Source organism: Protopterus annectens, chromosome 12.part0 (genome assembly GCF_019279795.1).
Source record: "Protopterus annectens isolate FY-2018-M chromosome 12.part0, PAN1.0, whole genome shotgun sequence".
Classification (NCBI taxonomy): Eukaryota; Metazoa; Chordata; order Ceratodontiformes; family Protopteridae; genus Protopterus; species Protopterus annectens.
This window is the reverse complement of record NC_056746.1, coordinates 453,321,434-453,342,404: the sequence shown is the minus strand read 5'-3', so window position 1 is coordinate 453,342,404 and position 20,971 is coordinate 453,321,434. Positions and strand designations below refer to the sequence as shown.

Here is a 20,971-nt window from a genome sequence, read left to right as displayed (position 1 = left end):
TTCGGTCCAGGTTAGATGGCTGAAAGGTGCGGTATGAATAGTAGCCTGGTATTGCGGGGGTTCTCTTTTGAGCCAGGTCTTTGTCACTGCATAGATGCCGATATTCTCCATTTTAAGGAGTTCCTCGAGTGAGTGCAGTTTGAGGTTTAGACTTCTAGCATTGAGTAGCATTACCCTCAGAGTTTGTTTGCTTGTACCAGTTATGGTGGTAATTTTGTCATTTGAAGCTTGCCTAAAAAAGGCACTATGGGGGTGGGAAGAGCCTTAGCCAGTATCCGGAAGCCCAAGGGTGACAAGTGCAGGCCATCTCTGGCAAAGCATCGTGGCTTGTTGATCATGTCAACCCAGGCTGAGAGATACTGGATCCCCTTAGAATGACACCAGAAGTTTAGCCAATTGTTGAAGTCAATCATTTTGTCCTTGTACTTGAGGTATCATTCTGGGTGATGGCAGGATGCTACTCAGGGCTAGGGTCATACCTGCCTGGGCTACAAGATCCGAGAGCTTCTCCATTTCTCTCTTCATGTAGTCCAGGGAGGTACGTCTCAGGTCGTTCACTCCAACATGAACAATGACAGAGTCATATTCGTACTTGTGGAGTGACCTGAGTGCATGTGTTACGTGGCAGATCCTGGCACCTGACAGGCAGCTAACTGTAATCTTCTCCTTGTTTCGCCTGGTGAGTGGGGCATCAGTGTGCCTGACTATAGTCACCTATGACTAGTGTGCTGGGTACTTTGTTTTGCCTTAGGGGCTGAGGTTGAGTGGCACACTGGTTTTGTGAGTTGTGTGTCACTTGGGTTGTGTTGGGTTTTGTTGGTTGCTTGCATTTCAGCTTTGAAGGTCTCTGTTTGGGGAGATTTGTTGCAAGAACCTCCTTGAATGTAGGTGTGTGTGTTGTGTTACCTATGTGTGGATGTAGGTTTTGAAGGATTGTGTTGTGTGTGGTGTGGTGCGAGTGTCTTCCTTCTCCTTCTGACTGACTCATCCTGTCTTGGCTGGAGAGAGCTTGGCTTCCAGTTTGGCAATGTAAGTGCATCTCTCACAGGTTGTAGTGTTAGGTGGTAGGAGGAAAGGGTTATCTGTGTACATGAGGCTATTACTACATTGGCTCAGGATGCCCAGATTCACCAGGTGGACAGGAGAAAACACCGGGGGCTGACTCTTGGACATACCTGGATAGGTACTTGTTTATTTAAGCACTAACTAGTTAAGTACTAACTCATTTTTCCTTACTTGGTAAGGAGAGTTGAGTGCTGTAGCAATTTATGGTCTATCTAACGCTTACAGTGGTTTCTAGGCAAGTGCTGGGCTACGAGGAGCAGGCATGGGTGCATTAAAACTGAGCTGGCTAGTTCAAAGGGAAAGCTTGAAGAACAGACTTTCTGTCGCCGGTAATAATTTAACCCTAGTTAAACGGCGCTGCACGATGTGCAAAACTGCACAAAAATGGGTTTTTAAACAGAAAGATGAAAGGGGTAGAAATAGCCTGAAATGGCCAGTAAAACTACAGATTCTGAGCTGAAGCCACACATCCAGCGACAGGCTGCTCAAAGCTCACCACTCTCACTGATGAACAGAGAAGCTTTCCTCTATCTTGGTAAGGTCTGGGCAACACAGAAACTACTTGTGAAGTAGTTTCTGGTAAAAGAAAGAGGGATTCCTATTTTTGAATCTTAATAATAAGATGACAGGATGGTTACAGTTTTTCTCTCTGATTTCTGATTCGGACTCTAGAGATCTCAGTTTCTTCAGTTTCTGATCCTCCTTGTGAGGGTTTCTCTTTCTGTGAGATTATTGCTAGAATGTTCCAGTGTTTTCAGTGGGAGAAAACTGAAGTTTCCCAGTCCCTCTGAAAATACTGAATTATTGCAGAAGGATTTTCCAGAACATACACCATTGTTCTCTCCGCTTTAGAGGAAGTGTGTTACTGCCTGCAGTTTTCCTGTTAGTTGGCCAGCTCCCCCTAAAAAATGTAAATAAGGTATATAAAGTTCCTCACTATTTTAAATGTTTATTCACTATTCCCAAACCTGACACAGCAGTTGTAGCTTTAGTTGATCCCACTGTTAAGCAGTTAATTACAGAACTGTTCTTTTTGAGATGGATGGCAAAATTATTGACAGGTATGGGAGAAAAGTATATATTTTCGCAACTTTGATTTTCACAGTTTTTAATTGTCATGCTTGTATGCTAAAGTTTGTTCTGACAAGTTGTGAAAGTTTGAGGAATACTTTATCTGCAGTTTCTTCTTGTAAGGAATAATAAGATGTAAATAACCTCTTTTTTTCTATTTTTGCACAGGTTACTACGTATTGTTTACAGTGTGCGTTTGACTCTGATAACATTTTCAGGGTTCTGGCCACTGGTAATATTTTGAGGAGGTTTTTATGTCTGCATTCTCAGAACCTTCCAGATGTTAAACATGAGATTTTAAATTCTCCCTTGGATGGAAATGTAGTGTTTGGTTCCTCTGGTGCAGAGGTGATCAAAAATGTGATGAAAGGGGCAAGCTTATCCAGAGAGATATCCAAGATTTTTCATCCCTCCATTTCCAAATTGGCTGACTAATTTTTCATCTCCTCATCCATTTCTGTCAAAAAATAGAGTAAACTATCTCAACAAGTTTAGGTAAACAGACGTTTTAGAAGAAATGGCAAGGGGTTTCCAAACAGAAGTCTTAAGCCTCCCCAACCCTAGGACAGTCCAACAACTCTGAATGACTGTTCAGGAGACCTTGTAAACCTCCACCCACCATGGCCCCATTTTTCTTCCAGAAAGTCTGAATCTCCATTTTCTTTCTCTTTGGCAACAAATTATTCCAAAGAAATGGGTTCTGAAGATCATTCATCATAGTTACAGATGGTAGTGGGAGGAAATTCCTCATTTCCAGGGGGCCATACTTCATCCTACAGATCAGCTACTTATCTCCTTATCAAATGCTGTCCCAAGGAGTGATAGAACCAGTCCCTCCTTCCAAGGTAGGGAAGGGTTTTTTTCTAGGATATTTCTAGTGCCAAAGGAAGAAAATACCTAGAGTCCAGTTATGACTTGTTTGTGATAATGCCCAAATTCAAAATGGTGTCACTTCATAACCTGTTAACTCTTCCTCCTCTTTCAGGTGTCCTGGTAAAACTAGACTGAAAGTCTTATGACTTCCCTTTTTATCCAGACATCAGATTTTGTGCGTCTGGATCACATTATCACTTCTCTTAGTTACCCTTTGGACTCTGCAGTGCACCAAGTGTGTTCACAAGGGTCTGCTTCGAAATGTTGATGTTTCAAAACTTCAAATTTAGCAGGGGGGATTGCCCCCTGCAAAAATGTAAAAAAAAAAAAAAAAGATTTTTTTTATTTACATTTCGAAGTTTCAAAACTTAGATCTTATGGCCTCGACCATAAAAATTTGAAGTTTTAAAACGTCGAAATTTAAAAGTAGACCCATTCACAAAGTGTCTAGCTCCAGTTATAGCTCATTGCAGGCTGCCCATATTTTTGCGTTTTGTAGATGACTTGCTTTTCTGTGCATATTTTTTTTTTCAAAGTGTCAGGAATCTCTCTGTTTGTGAGAGATGTCTTATACAAGGTGGGATTCCAAGAGAACATTCAAAAGTCTTTTGTTGCGACTCCTTCACAAAGGATTGTCTTCTTGGGATGTCAGCTAGACACCTCAGCTCAAACAGCATTTCTTCCAGAGGCAAAAATATATCTCTGTGGCCACTGCAAGGGAATACCTCAGGATTTTGTGTCTCATGGCATCAATGATTTTCATGATACCCCTGGCAAGACTTCACATGAGAACGATCCAGTGGTATTTGAAATCTGTGTTCTCAGCATCAACACCCTTTAAGTTTTCAAATCCCAGTGCTGGGGATTGTCAGAAGAGAAATCTTTTGATGGAGACAACAAATATCCTTAAAAACAGGTCTTCTCATCTCCTATCCTGCTCCAAAGCAGTCATAGAAGGAACTTCAGATTTTGCTTGGGGAGCAGTTTCAGGAGGGATAAAAGTGCATGGGATGTGGCACTCCAAGGACAGATGCAGGCACTTAAATATCAAGGAGATGCTTGCACTGATCAAGGCACTTACCTCTGTGAACCATCTTTGGTCCCTGGGACATCTTCGAATGGTTACAGACAATACCACAGTAATGTGATACATCAGCAAGCATGGGGGGGGGGCATGTCCTTCCCCTTGGCAGACTAGCAATGTTAGCTTGGGGTATAGCTTCACAGCAGAGTCTCACACTGTGAGAATTCTACATTCTGTCAGAGCAAAATTGTGCGTCAGACAAGCTGAGCAGGACCATGGCATACCCTAAGAATGCAAAGTAGATTGGAGGTCTTCCAAGATTTGATCCATCTGTGGGGAGTTCCTCAAGTTGACCTTTATGCTTCCTGTCTGAACAATCAACTGGCAGGATTCTGTTCAGGACTCCATACAAGAAGGTTTGGAAGGCAGATGCTGTTTCTTTTCCTTGGACAGGAATTGTCCTGTATGCTTTTCCACCATTTCCACTAATATCCTGGGTATTTCTGAAGATTCAGAAGGAATCCCTCAGGATCATTGTGGTGACTTCCTTTTGGCCCTGGTAGTTGTGGTTTTCCTTTTTATTTATTTATTTATGGAAATATCTAGGGGGCAAATACCACAGGCTTCTTCACGGACTGGAGTTGACTGCCTGGATGATAAGGTCTTAATTCCTTTTTAGACACCTATTTACTGAAGACGTGCATCAGGTATTAAGGGAGGCAAGATAGCAAATGGAAAAGGTTTTCCAATTGGTGCCAACAACAAAACCAACACTCTTTCAGGTGTAATTGTTGTCTGATTTTACAATATTTGTAAGTTACTATCCTATGGCCTTTAAAAGAGTAGACTCCTATGGCCTTTCCTATTCCTCTATCTGTGTTCATTTATCATCCATTTTGGCACATCTGTCCATGGATCCTCCTGTCTTGGTACAGTCTCATGTCAACATGTTCTTGAAAGTGATTTTGCGCAAGAGTCCTCCAAGAAAACTGGTGGTCCCTCCTTGAGATCTTAATTATATGTTAGAGAAGCCAACGCTTGCTTCATTTGAAACAGCTAACCTTTATGACTTGAAGTTCTTAACATGAAAAACCATTTCACTGATCTGATCTCTGCAAGAAGAGTATCTTGTTGCAATTTCTTGTGCTGAGTCTTGTGTTGAGTCAGCCCATTTTGATTTATGCTTAAAATGGTGTTCAGGTTTACTTTAAGGCAAGCTATCAATCTCTCTATTTTTTCATGAACCTAAAAATAAGGGAAAAAGGGTGCTGCATACTTTGGATGTCCACAGACAACTCTGTTACCTTCATGACAGACCATCATCTTTCCGATCAGTTGCTTATTTCTTGTGAAGGTAAGAAGGGGCAACCTGTGTCAAAACAGACTTTTTCCAAATGGTTGTTTAAGGCTGTTACCATTATTGTACTCACCACAACAAAGTGTTCAAGGCAGGGTCAAGGCCCAATCTACCAGGAACTTGGCTTCATCTATGGCTTTTTGGAAAGGGTTGAATTCTAGAAGCTGCAACTTGGTCCTTTGTACGCAGTTTTACATGCACTATAAGCTTGATTCCTTCTCTGCATCTAGATCAGGCTTTGCTAAGATTGTTCTTCAGGAGCTCCTATACTTTTCTCCTTCCACCTCCTAAATGTAGTAAGCTGAAGCTACTGCAGCAGTGATAAGTATGAAGAACATAGTACGGGAGTGTAAGTAAGCTTACCATAACAGCTCCCTGCCTTCATTCCCCCTTGTTTCTTGGTGTGTTTGAAAGTGTGTAGAAATGTATTTTTTGTTATTCCTAGAATTGTCCTTTCAGGGCTTAGCCTCCCTCTGTCTTTTGGCATGGAAACTCTAAAGGGTTTTGCACCCAAACTTGTCTTTTTAGTCAGCTTAGCTTGAGTTGACTGGGCGCATGGAAGGTGCCCTGAAGCTTAAGGAAGCTGACCAGCTGTTATATTCTATGCAGGATATAACACGTACATCTTAGGCTACTATAGCAGTGATCATTCAAAACATCTGTTAATGCTAAATTTACTTGCACAACTGTGTTTTTTTTTTTTTGTTTTGTTTTTTTTTGATAATGTTTTACCTAATATTTAAACTGCCATGTCTGCCTTCACTATCTCTCTGATTATTACAACCTTCAGATATTTGAACCTTATAAAGTAAATGTTGACATTTTAATAGCTTTGCATTTGTGAAGTATTTCTGCAAATACCTTTCTGGATTTAAGCATGTGTAGAATTTAATACAAACCTCACTAACTGTAGGTCTGATTAAAGGAGAACCAAGACTGTTGTAACGGCCTCCGTAAAAAAAAAAATATATATATATATATATATATATATATATATATGTGTGTGTGTATATATATATACATGTATGTATAAGTGTATATCAAAATGCACTAGCATTGAAACGTGTGTGGTTTGATGCTAGCATTTTGAAAATAGCTGCAGAAAAACCCGAAACATTAAGAAAAATGGTTAACCAAATCTCTGCCACTAAATTCAGACACATTTTTTCATAACACTGCCAGTATTCGGATGCAGAGAATGCATTTGACAGAGTAATCTGTGATTTTGAGTAGGGCAATGGAAGCATTTGTATTCCCTGATATAGAGTAATAAGGTTAATTAAGAGGATATGCAATTGATCAGAGGCAAAAACTGAAGTGGGAGTGTTCCTCTCTGATGAGCTGTATCAGAAGGGACTCACGGAAACAGATAGCTGGTGCCAGAGCCATGGCCTGAAGTTAAACGCCAAAAAATGTATAGTCATACCCTTCGGGAAAAACAAGGTAACCCCAAGCTACCATATAGGTGGCAATCCACTAAGCACAGAAGAGGTTATCAGGGACCTGAGGACCCAGGTTGACAGTGGCCTTTCTTTTGACAGTCACGTTGCTAAAGTGGTTAGAAAGACCTTCTACATTGCCCACCTGATCATGAAGGGATTCACATCAAGATCTAGTGAGGTCATTGTTCCCCTGTACTCTTCACTTATCAGACCAATGATCGAGTACAATGCCCCATTCGGGATGTATCTCACCCGACATCTGCGGCAATTGGAGAGACCCCAAAAGTTCCTCACCAAAAGGATAAAGGGACTCCAAAATCTGTCATATGCTGCCAGATTGAAGAAACTCCAGCTCTATTCAGTCGCATACTGTCTGCTCAGAGGTGACATGTGCCTGACATACAAGGCCATGTCCAACCCGGAATTAATGGACATGCTCCACCTCAAAAAATCCAAATCCACCAAAACCACTAGAGCAAGCGACTTAAACCTTAGCACGGATATAAATAGGACGTGCTGGAGGGATAGATTTATCACTCAGAGACTCCCTATGCTGTGGAATAAAATCTCGGTCCATGTGAGGCAGAGTACCTCGCTGGCTCTGTTAGAGAAATCTTGACCTGTGGATGGGAGATCGTAGGTTTACCCCAGGAATCATCTCTGTGTCACTGCTGGACAGAGGCACAACAAACTAATGGACACAGTATTTTTTCATATAAGGGGTGGCGTAAGCCACAAAACTTTGGGCTAGGCTTATAAATGCCTTAGGGCAGGTAGCCTAGTATAAACCTATGAACCTATGAATAGAGGAACCTGACAGGGATGTCCTCTTTCATCTTTGTTATTTGCATTGTAATTAGAGCCATTGGCAAAGAAAATAAGGGGCTTAGAAATTCAAGGGTATAATTGGTGTGGTAATCAGAAAAAGTTGCCTTTATTTGCAAATAATAATATTTTTTACCTGATAAAACCAGAAAAGGACATCTCAGTGTTGTGGAATACTTTGAGTGTGTTTAAGTTTTTTGTGATATAAAATGAATGCAGACAAAACAAAGGCTGTAGCTCTACACTGTACCCACACATGAATTTGTTCAGCAATACCCACCTTTATGGGGACAAGGTAAAATGGAAGTGTTTAGGAGTGTGGGTTAAAACAGATTTTGTTATGGTAGCAAAGGATATGTGGGAAGGGATTAAACAAAGGATCATAAAAAAACTGAGAAACTGGAAGTTCTTGTTTATGGATATTTATCGCAAGATACAAGCAGTGAAAATGTTTAGTCTGTTTAGTTTTCTAGGCATTTCTGGCATATTTTTATCAACCAGAGTAGAACTCGTGGACAGTAATTGGTTAATAAGGAGCTGAAGGATTTTTCTGGGTGGAGAAAAGGGCAAGGGTCAAGCGGAATAAGGTTTTTCCTTCCTATGGAATAAGGTTGGTTTTGGATTACCTGATTTGAAGGTTTATTTGACAGCTGCATTAGATGATGGAGGATGGGGATTTCAAGAAATAAGGAAAGAATGGGATTTTGGATACAGATCCTTAAGGAGAATAACAGCCTTACAAAATACTATATTCATAAAGTAGCAGAAAATATTCTTAAGAACTAAGTGGATATGAGAATGGAGAAAGGAGATTCTGCCAATAGAGATGACTAATTAGGATTACAGAGAATAGGCAAGATGGGGCTGGAATTTGCTGGAGAAAATTGTCAATAAAGCCAAGGTACTGGGAGCAAATAACTAGAGATGGAAAGGTAATAGAATGGGAAGTGGTCATGAAGAAATTTGGACCGCCTTCCTGGTCAGAGACTGATATTAGAGTATAGGCAAAGAGAAAGGCATAGGGCAATCTTGAGTGAAAGACCTGCTCTGGTAGAGTTTGTAGATGAATATTGGATGGAAGCTGCAGTTAACGGATAATTAGGCAAAAATTTCCACTGTAACTATAGGAATTGGAGGAGGTTAGAAAAATTGGGGAGAGAGATTGGATAAATAATTCACAAGGAAACAATGGGAAGGCATATATGTATGGCTATCAAACATGCAACAAAGTCTAGAAGGTTTAGGATTTTTGCTTGGAAGCCTTTGCATAGCCATTTTTTATACCCTAAGAACACTCCATAGAATTGTCTCAGGTAGATGGCAAGTGTTGGAGGTGTGATGGGGAAGAAAGAGGTAACTGTGAACATGTTTTGAGAGTGTAATGAGTTGGTAGACTTTAAAAATTCCTTGCAGGGTATGCCATCAGACTTGTCAGGTGAGCAAACTGGTGTAACTAAGGAAATGATTTTTATTTTTTATTTGTTTATTTATTTATTTTGAGCTGGTATACAGGATCTGAATTGTCTAGACATAGTAAGGCCTTGTTCAGTTTAATTCTGGTTTCTGCCAAGAAAGCAATTACTAGAAAATGGAAATCAGTCTAAACCAACTGTTCTTGAAGTAGTGAGTATTGTAACAGAGATAAAAGAACAGGAAGTGGGATGTTTAGAAAAGGGTACGAGCAAACTGTATAAAGGGAAAAAAAAAGGAAACTGTCTAAACAATACATGCAGAATAATGTTTTGGAGGAGGAGTGAGGTTTAAGGGAAAAGTAAGATTTGAGCATTTTATATAATAGAGTGATGATTGTATAAAAGCAGGTTTTCGTTTATATAATAGTATGTTTGCCTATGTCTTAATTGATTATTCAGTAAAGGTGCAAAGTGAAGAAGGCAAAAACTAAGTAGACACAAAGGCAAACAGTAGTCTCCAGTATTAGATGCAAGCACAGCTAAATATACTTGAGGTTAGATTTTTCATTATAAACAACAACAAAGTTATCATACAGCATAAATGCAATTGTAATTCTGATGAAGTAGTTTACTGTTACCGAAAGAAAATTGAGAGAGTATATAAGCGCCTACGTAGCATAAGAATTGGGAAGTAAACAAGTGCTCTATATAAACATGCTGAAGAAAAACCAGGGCACAGTTTTAAATTTTGTGTATTAGAAAAGATAGTGATAAATGCACCCCTGCACTACCAGGCTATAACTCATACCACACTTTTCGGCCATGTAACCTGGACCGGAACACCAAAGGCGGAGGTGTGTCCATATTCATTAAGGATATCCACACCTCCAGGCTAGTTGCTCAGCATAATGCAGCCGAGGTTATCAAAGTGCAACTAACTCTGGGCAAAACTGCAATCCAAATTGTAGCTTGCTACAGATCCCCTACCATGCCCCAGGATTCCCACTCTTCTTTTCTAGATGTACTGGAAAATAGGGTTCAGCCAAGCACCCTAATAATGGGCCATTTCAACTTACCCCACCATTAACTGGGAAAACCACTCATGTGCCAACTCCTTTGCTCAACGCTTTCTGGAATTCATAAACTCCAATGCCCTGGATCAACTTATCCACACCCCTGTCAGGGGCAACAATATCCTAGATCTAGCCATTACCAACATGAATGACCAGTGTTCCACACCTGAAGTCAGTGCCTCATTGGTCTGATCCGACCATAAGCTACCCTTGATATTCACATCCTGTCTCCACCCCCCATTAAGGAAACCATGGCAAAAAATTTCTCCAAAGCCAACTTCATGCTTCTTAAGACAGAAGTGGGGAACTTCATGACACCCATGCAGATGGACAATACAGTTACGACTACTGAATCCTACACAGTTGCACTTTATAAGCACTTACACGAGTGCATGAATCGTGCTATCCCAAACAGAACCAAGATGCTATCCTCCAAAAAAAAGGAAGCCAATCTGGTGGTCCCCTGCTATAAACAAACTGTACAACAGAAAGGAACAAACTGTTGCAAAAGAGAGTAAAATCCCATGAGAGGAGGAGCTCCCTGGTCAGCCTCAGTAAGAAGCTGCGATCCCTGATAAAATCCCCCAAAGGTAGTTATGAAAACAAAATTGCCACTGATTCTAAAGACAACCACAAAGCATTCTATAGCTATGTCATGAATCTCCATGGCAACACTCAGATCTGCTCTGAGTTATAGCACAATGGCACTAAATATACAGACCCAACTGATATTTCTAACATCCTGGCAGATAGGTTCAGTGCTAACTTTACCCCCCTCTCACCCCCTAAAGAGCCCATCTGTCTACCGGAAGAATGCAGAGTTCCTGTAATCACGACTGCACAGGTAAAAACCACACTCTCCAAAGCCAAGAACACAGCATCCATGGGACTAGACAACATCCCAGGCTGCGTACTACATGAACTACAGAACGAACTGGCACCCCACCTAAGTACCATGTTCAATCCTGGCCTCACCTCAGGCTTTGTGCCCGCTGAATGGTGCACAGCGACGGTTATCCCACTCCACAAGGGGGGAGCCACCATGGACCCTGGGAACTACCACCCCATTAGCCTGACGAGCCTGGTGCAAAGCCATGGACTGTATCATCATGGAACTTATAAACAAAGACATTGCTAATCTCCAAACTCTGGACCCCACCCAGTTCAGGTTTGTAAAAGGCAGATAATGTCTCCTAAACCGACTTCTTTGAAGCAGTCACCAAATCCGTAGTTGAGGGTAAGGTGGTTCACACAGCCTATCTAGATCTTGCCAAGGCTTTTGATACCATCCCCCACTCTGGAATTATAAACGCACTAAACTAGGTATAAATCCCTATGTCACAAGATGTGTTGCCAACTGGCTGACTGACAAAACCCACACTGTGAAAGTAGTAGACTCCAAATCAGACTTCAGACCAGTGACAAGTGGAGTACCACAGGGTTCAGTCCTGGGTCCTCTCCTGTTTGGTATCTACTTCTCTGAAGTACAGGCTAACACAGAAGGTCTTTGGCTAACGAAGTTCACTCAATCCAGCATTACCCACACCCAAAAGTGGTTTATTGCTATTATACAATGACATTATTTAAGAAAAAAAATAATTACTTTTCTTAAATAATGGCATTGTATAATGCCTCCTTGCTGCCCTTCTGCAGCTGTCTGGTATTCTGTGGCCGTTCTGATGTACTGCGCATGCGTATGCCTATGCAGTACATCAGAGCTGTGGACAAAAGCAACGGTGAAAGCAAGATCTCCGTTGCTTTTTACAAACTGTTTCGCTATGTTAAAATGGGTTTAACATAGCGCGACAGCTTTTAAAAAAGCAACAGAGATTCTCCGTTGCTTTTTTTAAAGCTGTCTCGCCATGTTAAACCCATTTAACATAGCGAGACAGTTTTGAAAAAAGCAACGGAGAAAGCAAGATCTCCGTTGCTTTTTACAAACTGTCTCGCTATATTAAATGAGTTTAACATAGTGAGAGAGCTTTAAAAAAAAGCAATGGAGAATCTCCGTTGCTTTTTTTAAAGCTGTCTCGCTAGGTTAAACCCATTTAACATAGCGAGACAGTTTTGAAAAAAAGCAACAGAGATGCTCCGTTGCTTTTTTTTAAAGCTGTCTCACTATGTTAAACTCGTTTAACATAGCGGGACAGGTTGTAAAAAAAAAAAGAGTTATACTAATGGAGAAAGTCCAGGAGACCGGACCTTTTTCCAATACAATAACTGTGATTTACAACGTGCACGCTGACCAGTCAGCGTGCACGTTTTGGAATATTAATGGGAGGGGGGTCATGGTATAATATCCTTTTAACTCCATCCAGATAATTATGGCACTACATGGTATGTTACCCAGGTGTAATCAATTTTAATTACAGTGACCCTTCCTGAAGAAGAAAGTACAGTTGTCGGTGTAAGAACAGATAAGACTGTAGAATATTGAAATGTACAGGAAGAAACTGGAATGAGGCTGGAATGAATGTTTTTATCTTAATTACCCAGAACTGTGCTGAATAGGTGCCAGTATGAGCCAAATCTTTTTATACTTCAGAATAAAAGTTTGCATACACTGTAGTTCAGTTAAGATTGTTTTATTATGTCTAGTGGTGGTAGATGCCAACGATATCAGAATCACATCTTAATGTTTCCAATAACAGTGCTAGTAAGCTGAAATGCACTGAATTGTAATGCCTGTAGCTTCTGCACTCATTATACTGTGCATAAATTCTGTACCCAGAATGTCAAAGCTTTCAGTCTCCAATAACAATGGTGATAAACTGAAATAGACTGAATTATAATGTGTGTAGCTTCTTCACTCGTTATATCCAGAATTATTTTGTTTCCCCTGAATGATTGATGTTCTGGAATGCTTGATATTTGACCTGACTTCTGCACCCACTCACTCTCGAATGTCTGTGTCAGACTTTGGTGGACTGCACTGCAGTGACTTTCTGTGCATCAGTCCAAACTGTCTAACTTCTGTTTCTGAAGTATATCTCCTAAATAATACCAAAACCCTATAAATTTCTACATGCGTTATTAACCTTGGTTCCCAAGCCTGTTTGTACTTGATGTACTGCACATTGTTAGCACATTTTATTCTAATCAGTATTCTTGACTGAAGGTTACTGAAACATTCCTTTCTCTTGAACCTACATATAAAATGTAAAATAAAAATATACGTCTGTTTTAATATGGCTGCATTTCTAGGTCTATGCAAAGAATAGTATGCTTATGTCTAACAAAATGCATTTAGGTGAAACCTAGTCTTACAGTCAACAAAGCCACCCTTTCTTCTCTCCCCTAAAAAATGTCCAACTCAAAAATTTTTGGTGACTTTCCTGCATATCGTCTGGATGTGACTATTCAAATACCAGTTTGCCAGTGTTAATAACTTCATGATATTTATTGCTTTTTGATAGGGGGAGTATTATTGTATTTTTGTTGCAATTCAACCTAAATGGGTGTTTCTCTTTTTCCCAACTGTATATTTAGTATATACAAATAGGAGGGATATGAGGTGCAGGGGAGATGTCTCCTACCAAAATTATTGATTTACTGTTGTAAAGATGTATATCAGGAAGTTTTGTAGTTAATATTTGTGATCAACTAGTTGTCTTTCATAGGACTGTAAATTAACAATTATAGAGGGACCGTTCTCAGTGTCGTGGTCAAGTTGAGCATGTGGTCTTCATATTGCCTAAGTTGTGTACTGGTGTCTCTTTTTCCATAGCCTTTAAAACATTTGCCTGTAACACATGCACTTCTCTACTTCACTGCAGCACTGGTTTACTGTTTTACAGGTGCTAGCACTTTGGATGGTGCTGATAATTTACTCTCTCATACATTTATAAGCGTCCCGCACTTATCCTTGTGGATGGTATCCTACTCCTGTGTGTGTTTTGTTTGCGACTGTCTGTGTAGTAGTTTGTGTTTTTGTCTCTGTATGCATGCACATTTACCATTCATTTTAAGGGGGCAGTGCTGTTCTTATGTTGCATCATGTTTTACAAAACTCATCTTCAGCTTCTGTTTCCTTTCAAGCATATTTTCTACTTTTGAGCAGTTTATACTCTTATATTCTAGTAATTCTACTTTGACTTTACTAACCTTACATATCAACTGCGTGTGTATTCTTTTTCTCATGCATTACTGTGTGGTTTGGATGACTATTTTTTACAGAGCAAGTTATCTGGTGTATGTGTGCATCATGGGTGCCTGATGCTAACATTAATAATGATTCCATAACCATCACACACATTGATGTTTTATGTAATGATATTCTTTATTGTTGTTTATATTATATCATATAGAAGGTTAGCACTTATATGACCATGTATCTGCAGTGTTATGTATCAAGTATAGCTTGTATGCCAGCAATATCTCATGTGCCTCCATGGTGCTGGCTATGTTATGCTGTGCTATAACCATTATGTAGTCTTGGTCTGGCATTCAAGACACTGAGGCTTAGGAAGCTCCTACTGTGTCACTTACTGTGAACAAGAGCCTTTCAGTGGCAGTATGTATAGTACTCATGTCCCATTGTGTCGAGTTGAGATAGCCTCAACTTCCTTGAGGCGCCATAGAATTCTGTCATAATTCATTGGTTTTGGCAAAGGTGTGTTGATGCAGTCATTTCTTATTTTGTACTTGAAAGCAGTGAACACATTATCGGGTGAGCTAACAGACGAAGTAGAAGATGCTGAGTTGGAGTGACAATGCTGCCATATTTGCAGATGTGCACCCCCCCCCCCCAAAAGAACTGCGATAAATACTGTTTGGGATGAACTACCGTAATATCAGCTGTGTGATTAGCTACTCTTGTCTTAGCACTGTCTGTCATAGCTTCTCTTTCTGAAAATGTTATGCATTGTGTTCTCAAACATTATGAATTGTGTTGTCCAAGTCAATCTATACCAAAATTGCCATTCCACTCATACTGTCCACTACACTGCCTGGTAATTCTTCTGTGAATTGTTGTTGCCTTTAAATATGTTTGCAGTTTTCTGCATTTCATTTACATACTTGTTTCATTACACCTCTGGTCATGTTTGTGTTGTGCAGTGCTTTGCTTTTGTTTTTAATAAGCATGCCTACCAGTAGTTTGCATGTGCACAACCTGCTGTGTGCTGCAAAGAGGCTTTCTTAATTCTTGCCAAGAGTGAGGAGAGAGTAATACTGCAACTGTTGTATGGTATGTGGGCCCTGACTTATTTTTGTGTGTGGTATTTATTTCCCATGGTATGGTTGGGGACTGTTATACTTTGCACTTAGTACTAATTGGAGTCCATTGCTTTTGTCTGGATGCTAGGTATCCCATAGACGGATGTCATATTAAATGGGCTTGCATCACAGAATCTCCATTTGCTTACTGTGGCACTTTGAACCAGTCACTTAACCAGCAGTGTTCCCAAGTCAACTCTGAAGTGAAGCAGTTTGTATGTATAGTGGGTTTTCTAGTTAAACTAAATAAAAGAAAAGAGAATACATTCCCTCTCCCACACTTACCAGATGTCACATTATGTGTTGCATTTCCTTGGTGAGGCTAGCCTCAGGTCAGTGCCAGGGATAGTGCTGTTTGAAGGATTTCCACAATCCCCAATCCATCAGGAATGAACAGCAAGTGTTTGGCAACTTCAGTGATCTCCTCCCTTCCCCCAGGCTGTTTAAAAGACTGAATCAAGCATGTCAGCACTGCCAAATTTTCTGTCTGTGCCAACAGTCAAATATTCTGCCAGTTTGTTTTCTGGATCCTCTAGCAAATCTTTTTCATTTCCTTTTGTTTGCTTTAATAGCTCCATTTGTTTTCTTTGCCATGAGCTGCAAAATGTATGGCCTCTCTTAATGCTACTTCTGATGCATTGTTATGCAGAATCCCATATTTAATAGTATAATTGTCCGTCTCTATATGAGTCATCTTGTATTTTCCATTGTACAGTAATTTTTATTTTATTCAGTGATGTATAGTCCCCAGTATATGGCTATTCTATATTTTGCATACCTGTTACTAGAGAATATTTTAACGTAATGATACGGACACTTTTATAATATCCGTATGACTATGTATTGTTCGTTTAACAGTGCACTGACATTTAGTGAGCATTATGTTCCTTGCTATCTATCTACTAAGGGTGTTTATGGTGTGTCAATCACATAATTTTTTTTTGCGTCTCTTCTTCATTTTTAACAAGCTATATTTGTTCTTACTCATAACAAACTTTAAAATCAAGAATGAAATGGCTATACTTCATTTTGCTAGGCAGTCAGTGTTTGCTCTTGTATTCTGTGAGTTATGTACAGAAGATTGTTACGTTGTACAGCACTGATAGGAAAAGCATGTCTATACAAGATAATTATTTATACCTGTATCAAAAACAAGAACAAAAAAATTATAAATGGACCCAAAAATATACTGAGGCAAAAATATTTTTTTTTTATCAATGGCTACTTAAATTTCTGTCTCCCTTCTCCAGCAGACAGAGAGTTCATTGAATCTAGACGCAGAGCTTTGAAGCGCTTTGTGAACTTGGTAGCTCGACACCCTTTCTTCATGGATGATACAGTTGTGAAGATCTTCCTTACATTCAGTGGATCGGTAATTAAAACTGCATTTACCAAGACATTTGTGGATATTTTTTCAGACTGTAACCTAGAAAAGCTGCTGATAACTTGGGGAAAAACTTTAAAACATAATTTGAGTGTGTTCCTTTAGCACACCACATGTTGTTTGCATTGTTCTTTAAAGTACTTAATACTGTGTAGTTTTGAAGACTATAGGATACCTAGCAGTACTCGTAATCTTCTGTAATACCTCTGTCCATTGTTGCATAAGTGACTTCGATGTCAGATTTCATTGTATTAGATCAAGTAGAAGAACGTAACTAAATTTGATTGTAGTACCTCAGTAACAAGTAACATGGAAGAAAGTTAGATAATCATGCAAGTATTCTCCTTAATGTTTCCTAGGTTGGGTATATCTTAGTTAAATTACAAATTCATTTTTTTCTGTACAAAAGCCTTCATATTGGGATGTCAGTGCAGCACTGCTGAGGCATGCTGGCAAATAAGAACCTAACTGTATAAATATATATACAGCTCACCTTTTTTTTTTCCTGAATTCAATTCTGATTGAATTCCTGAATATCAGCATGAGTGTCTGTCCTGTCATTAAATTATTATTCAGATATGCACTGACATCAGAATATGAGCTGGTCTGTCCTGCCATTAAATTGACAACCGGACATGCACTGACATTGTCTCTACTGTCTTGCGGAAGTATACATTGTTGATAGCTACTGTAAGTGCTGTATTTTCAAGCAAGCCATTAAAAGGGAAAAATGAGGGAGAATTCTTTTTACCCGTCTTCACATCAAACATCTGGTAGATGTTCTTCATGTTTCACTGTTGCAGTCATTACATTTCGGTAATCTGCTTGCAGGTTGCCCTCATTCGGCCTGATTAACAAAGTCTTGGGTCCTGCGTTGGTTGCTGTCCCTTCTTCCATGATGTCAGGTCATCAGGGGTATAAAACATGCAGCCGAAGCCATTACATCAGTCTTTCTTGCCATGCGGTGCCCGAAGCTGGCCAGCCGACTCCTGAAAATTTTGTTTTCGAGTTTCATGACCGAAGCCTTCAACTAAAAGCTAACCCGTTGGGGAAACTTTTTCTTGCTGCTTACCAATGTTCGTAAAAGTTAATAATTGCATTACTTGTGGAAAGCAAATACCTCATAAAGATTTTCATTCATACTGTATTCCTTGCCTAGGTCCTGACCACAACGTACCTTGCTGTCAGTTTTGTGCTTTATTTAATCCGCACACTATCCATAGTCTGTATATTTTCACCTCTAAATATTTCAGTTCACGGTTTAATTATCCATAAATGTCGTTAGCCATTCAACTACCGGGATTCCAAAAAAATGCAAAGATAAAGCCAGAGACAGATCGCTGAGGTCCAAAACTACCAACGACTCTTCTCTTAAGCCAGTCACCAGTTCACCGGTACTCAGTGAGGCACTTTTGCAGCCCCTGATACCCACTACTTCTGATTCGCAGGCCTCTACTCAGACCCATTCGGAGTCTGGTATGCTGCAAGATGCTTCAACTATGGAACCCGCGGATGTCTCTACCTTGGATGGGTCCAGAGCCGCTGTGCAGGCACCGGCTTCTGAGGGTGTATTCAGGCCTACGGACTTGCATATTAAATTGACGTCTCCTTCATTACTAAGGCCTAAATCTCGATCCATGTCTAAAAGAACGATGTCCGGGCCACATGCTCAGGCCTCTATGCCTAAAAAATAAATGATAAAAATAGCTGTGTAGACCTAATAACTCTAATCAGGGGTAGCCAACCCCCCCCCCCCGCCTTCTAAGAGGCCTAGGGCTGAGCTTGATTATGAATCTTCTGATCAGGATTCTGTTTTTTCTGAGTCTTCTCATGACCTGGATCTGTCCTTACCTACTTATGAGGATTCTGATGCAGAGGACTCTATACCCTCTGCTTCACCTCCTGAGGATTTTTCTTTTGGGGAAACCTTACATACTCTAAGGGAGCATTTTCACTGGGAAAGCCAGGAATTTTCTGATTCAAAAAAGAGGCTTAGGGATTTCCTTCCCTTACCTCAGCATAGGCCTTTGGCTATTCCTCCTGACCGATTTCTACAGGGTCCCTGAGTCCCACAAGTTCCTTTTCAAAAATCCTATTGCAGATCCAGAGACTATTTCACAGGGGCCCAAGGGCATTAAGGCTTCTACTGCTAAAAATCCTACCCCTTCTGATAGAGACTTCAGGGAGCTGGATAGATGGGGTAAAAAGGTTTACACTTCAGCAACCTTGGCCATTAGAGCTTTAAACTGCCAATTTCATATGTTAAAATATCAGCAATATGTTATTGGACTGCTTAAACAGAAAATGATGTTGATTCCTCACAGGATTTAATGCATTCTGTTGAACAAGTTGGAAAACATACTTTGCAATTTGGTTTGGATTCCTTAGAGGCCTCTTGCAGGGCTTCTGTTACTGGGTCTGTGCTTAGAAGGCATGCTTGGCTTAAGGTGCAATCTTTGCCTGATCATGTCAAAGCTAAATTGTTGGATGCTCCTTTAAATCAAGACCGCCTTTTTGGCAACAAGTATGAAGAAGTTCTTAAAAAGATGAAAGATAAAGCTAAATCTATGCAAATTGTTAAAGATTTTTTTACAAGTTCAGCCTCCTAGATTTAGTAGGCACTGGCCCTCTAAGAATTGGTCCTTTCCAGGTCTTCTCAAGCCAAACCCAGACACAGCAAAAACCTCAGGTTTCAGTCCCAGGGGACTCAGAGAACTAAGCAGTGGGGGGGCCTCCACTTCCAAGTCTGGGAATAACAAGACTTCCCCCCTATGGTAAACTGTCTCAATGACTTCCTTTTAAAATTTCCAAGCACTTATCTTCTGACTGCCCCTTAAATTAAATGCACTGGCAGATGGACTAAGCAGAAACCTCATGGACTCACACGAGTGGAAACTGGAGCCAAGGATTTTCAACATGTTGACAAGCGAATGGGGGAGCCCAGATATAGACCTGTTTGCCTCTCCCCAGAGCTACCAGTTGGACACATTTTGCACAAGGACTCCCCGCAAACATGCCTGGAAAGTGGATGCTCTGTCCTTCAGCTGGAAAAAAAAACTATCAGTCTATGCCTTCCCCCCACTGCCTCTGCTCTCCAAAGTACTACTAAAAGTCAAACAGGACAAACCAAGGATGATTTTGATTGCTCCAGACTGGCCGAGCCAACACTGGTACCCCCTCCTGCGCAGTGTGTCACGGTTATCTCCATGGCACCTGCCTCATACTCCTTCCCTGCTGTCTCAGCAGGAAAACCAGATTCTGCACCCTCAGCTTCCAACACTGAACCTTGCAGCCTGGCTAATTACCTAAACTCTCCCTTACCATACCTCAGCAAACCTGTGATGGATGTCATCCTAGAGGCAAGGAGGCCTAGTACTAGAAAATCTTATGCCGAAAAATGGAAAAGATTCTGTGCCTGGAACCATTCTCAAGGGATGAGCACAACAGCTCCCAATTTACCTCAGATTTTACAATACTTAACTGAGATGCTTCACAAGGGCCTGTCTTTTTCCTCCATTAAAATCCACGCCTCAGCCATTTCAGCTCATTATAACAAAGAACCTCCCCTCTTCTCTCATCCACTGCTCAAGCAGTTCCTCAGAGGGGCGAAAAATTTGAGACCACCCAGGAGAGCTCCAACCCCAGCCTGGGACCTTAACTTTGTATTGGAGAAACTCACTCTACCTCCTTTCGAGCCAGCTGCTACTGCAGAATTAACATTTTTTCTTGGAAAACAGCTTTCCTTTTAGCAGTCACTTCAGCTAGAAGGGTATCTGAATTACAGGCCTTTATGGTAGTGGAGCCTTTCATCATCTTTCAGGCGAACAGGGTATCACTCAGAACCAATCCATCCTTCATGCCCAAGGTGGTATCCAGTGTGGCTCTTAATCAGTCCATTAATTTGCCAACCTTCTTTCCCAATCCACAGAACAAAGGGAAACGGATACTGCATTCCTTGGATGTGCACAGACAACTTAGATTCTACTTGGACAGGACTAAATCTCAGAAAATCTGAACTACTGCTGGTAGCATTTGCTGCAGGGGCAGAGGGGAAGGCTATTTCAAAACAAACCATTTCTAAATGGATAAGCTATTGCATTCATTTCTGCTGTAAGCACCGTGGAAAACCTATCCCACAGGGGATCAGACCTCACTCCACCAGGGCTGCATCTACTTCTACAGCCTTTCTCAGAGGCGTTCCTACCAGGGACAACCTAGAAGCTGCTAC

The 20,971-nt window shown here is 40.6% G+C and overlaps 1 protein-coding gene across 4 annotated transcripts in view; it reads left to right on the top strand.

The window, feature by feature from the left end:
* SNX8 (sorting nexin 8) overlaps positions 1-20,971 on the top strand; it is a 1,131,155-nt gene that overhangs the window by 373,209 nt on the left and 736,975 nt on the right. For 3 of the 4 annotated variants that reach the window (XM_044089557.1, XM_044089558.1, XM_044089559.1), the window contains one exon: positions 16,610-16,731. In XM_044089557.1, coding sequence (XP_043945492.1) covers positions 16,610-16,731 — 122 coding nt within the window. The remainder of the gene's footprint in view (positions 1-16,609; positions 16,732-20,971) is intronic. The other variant, XM_044089560.1, reaches the window with a different exon arrangement.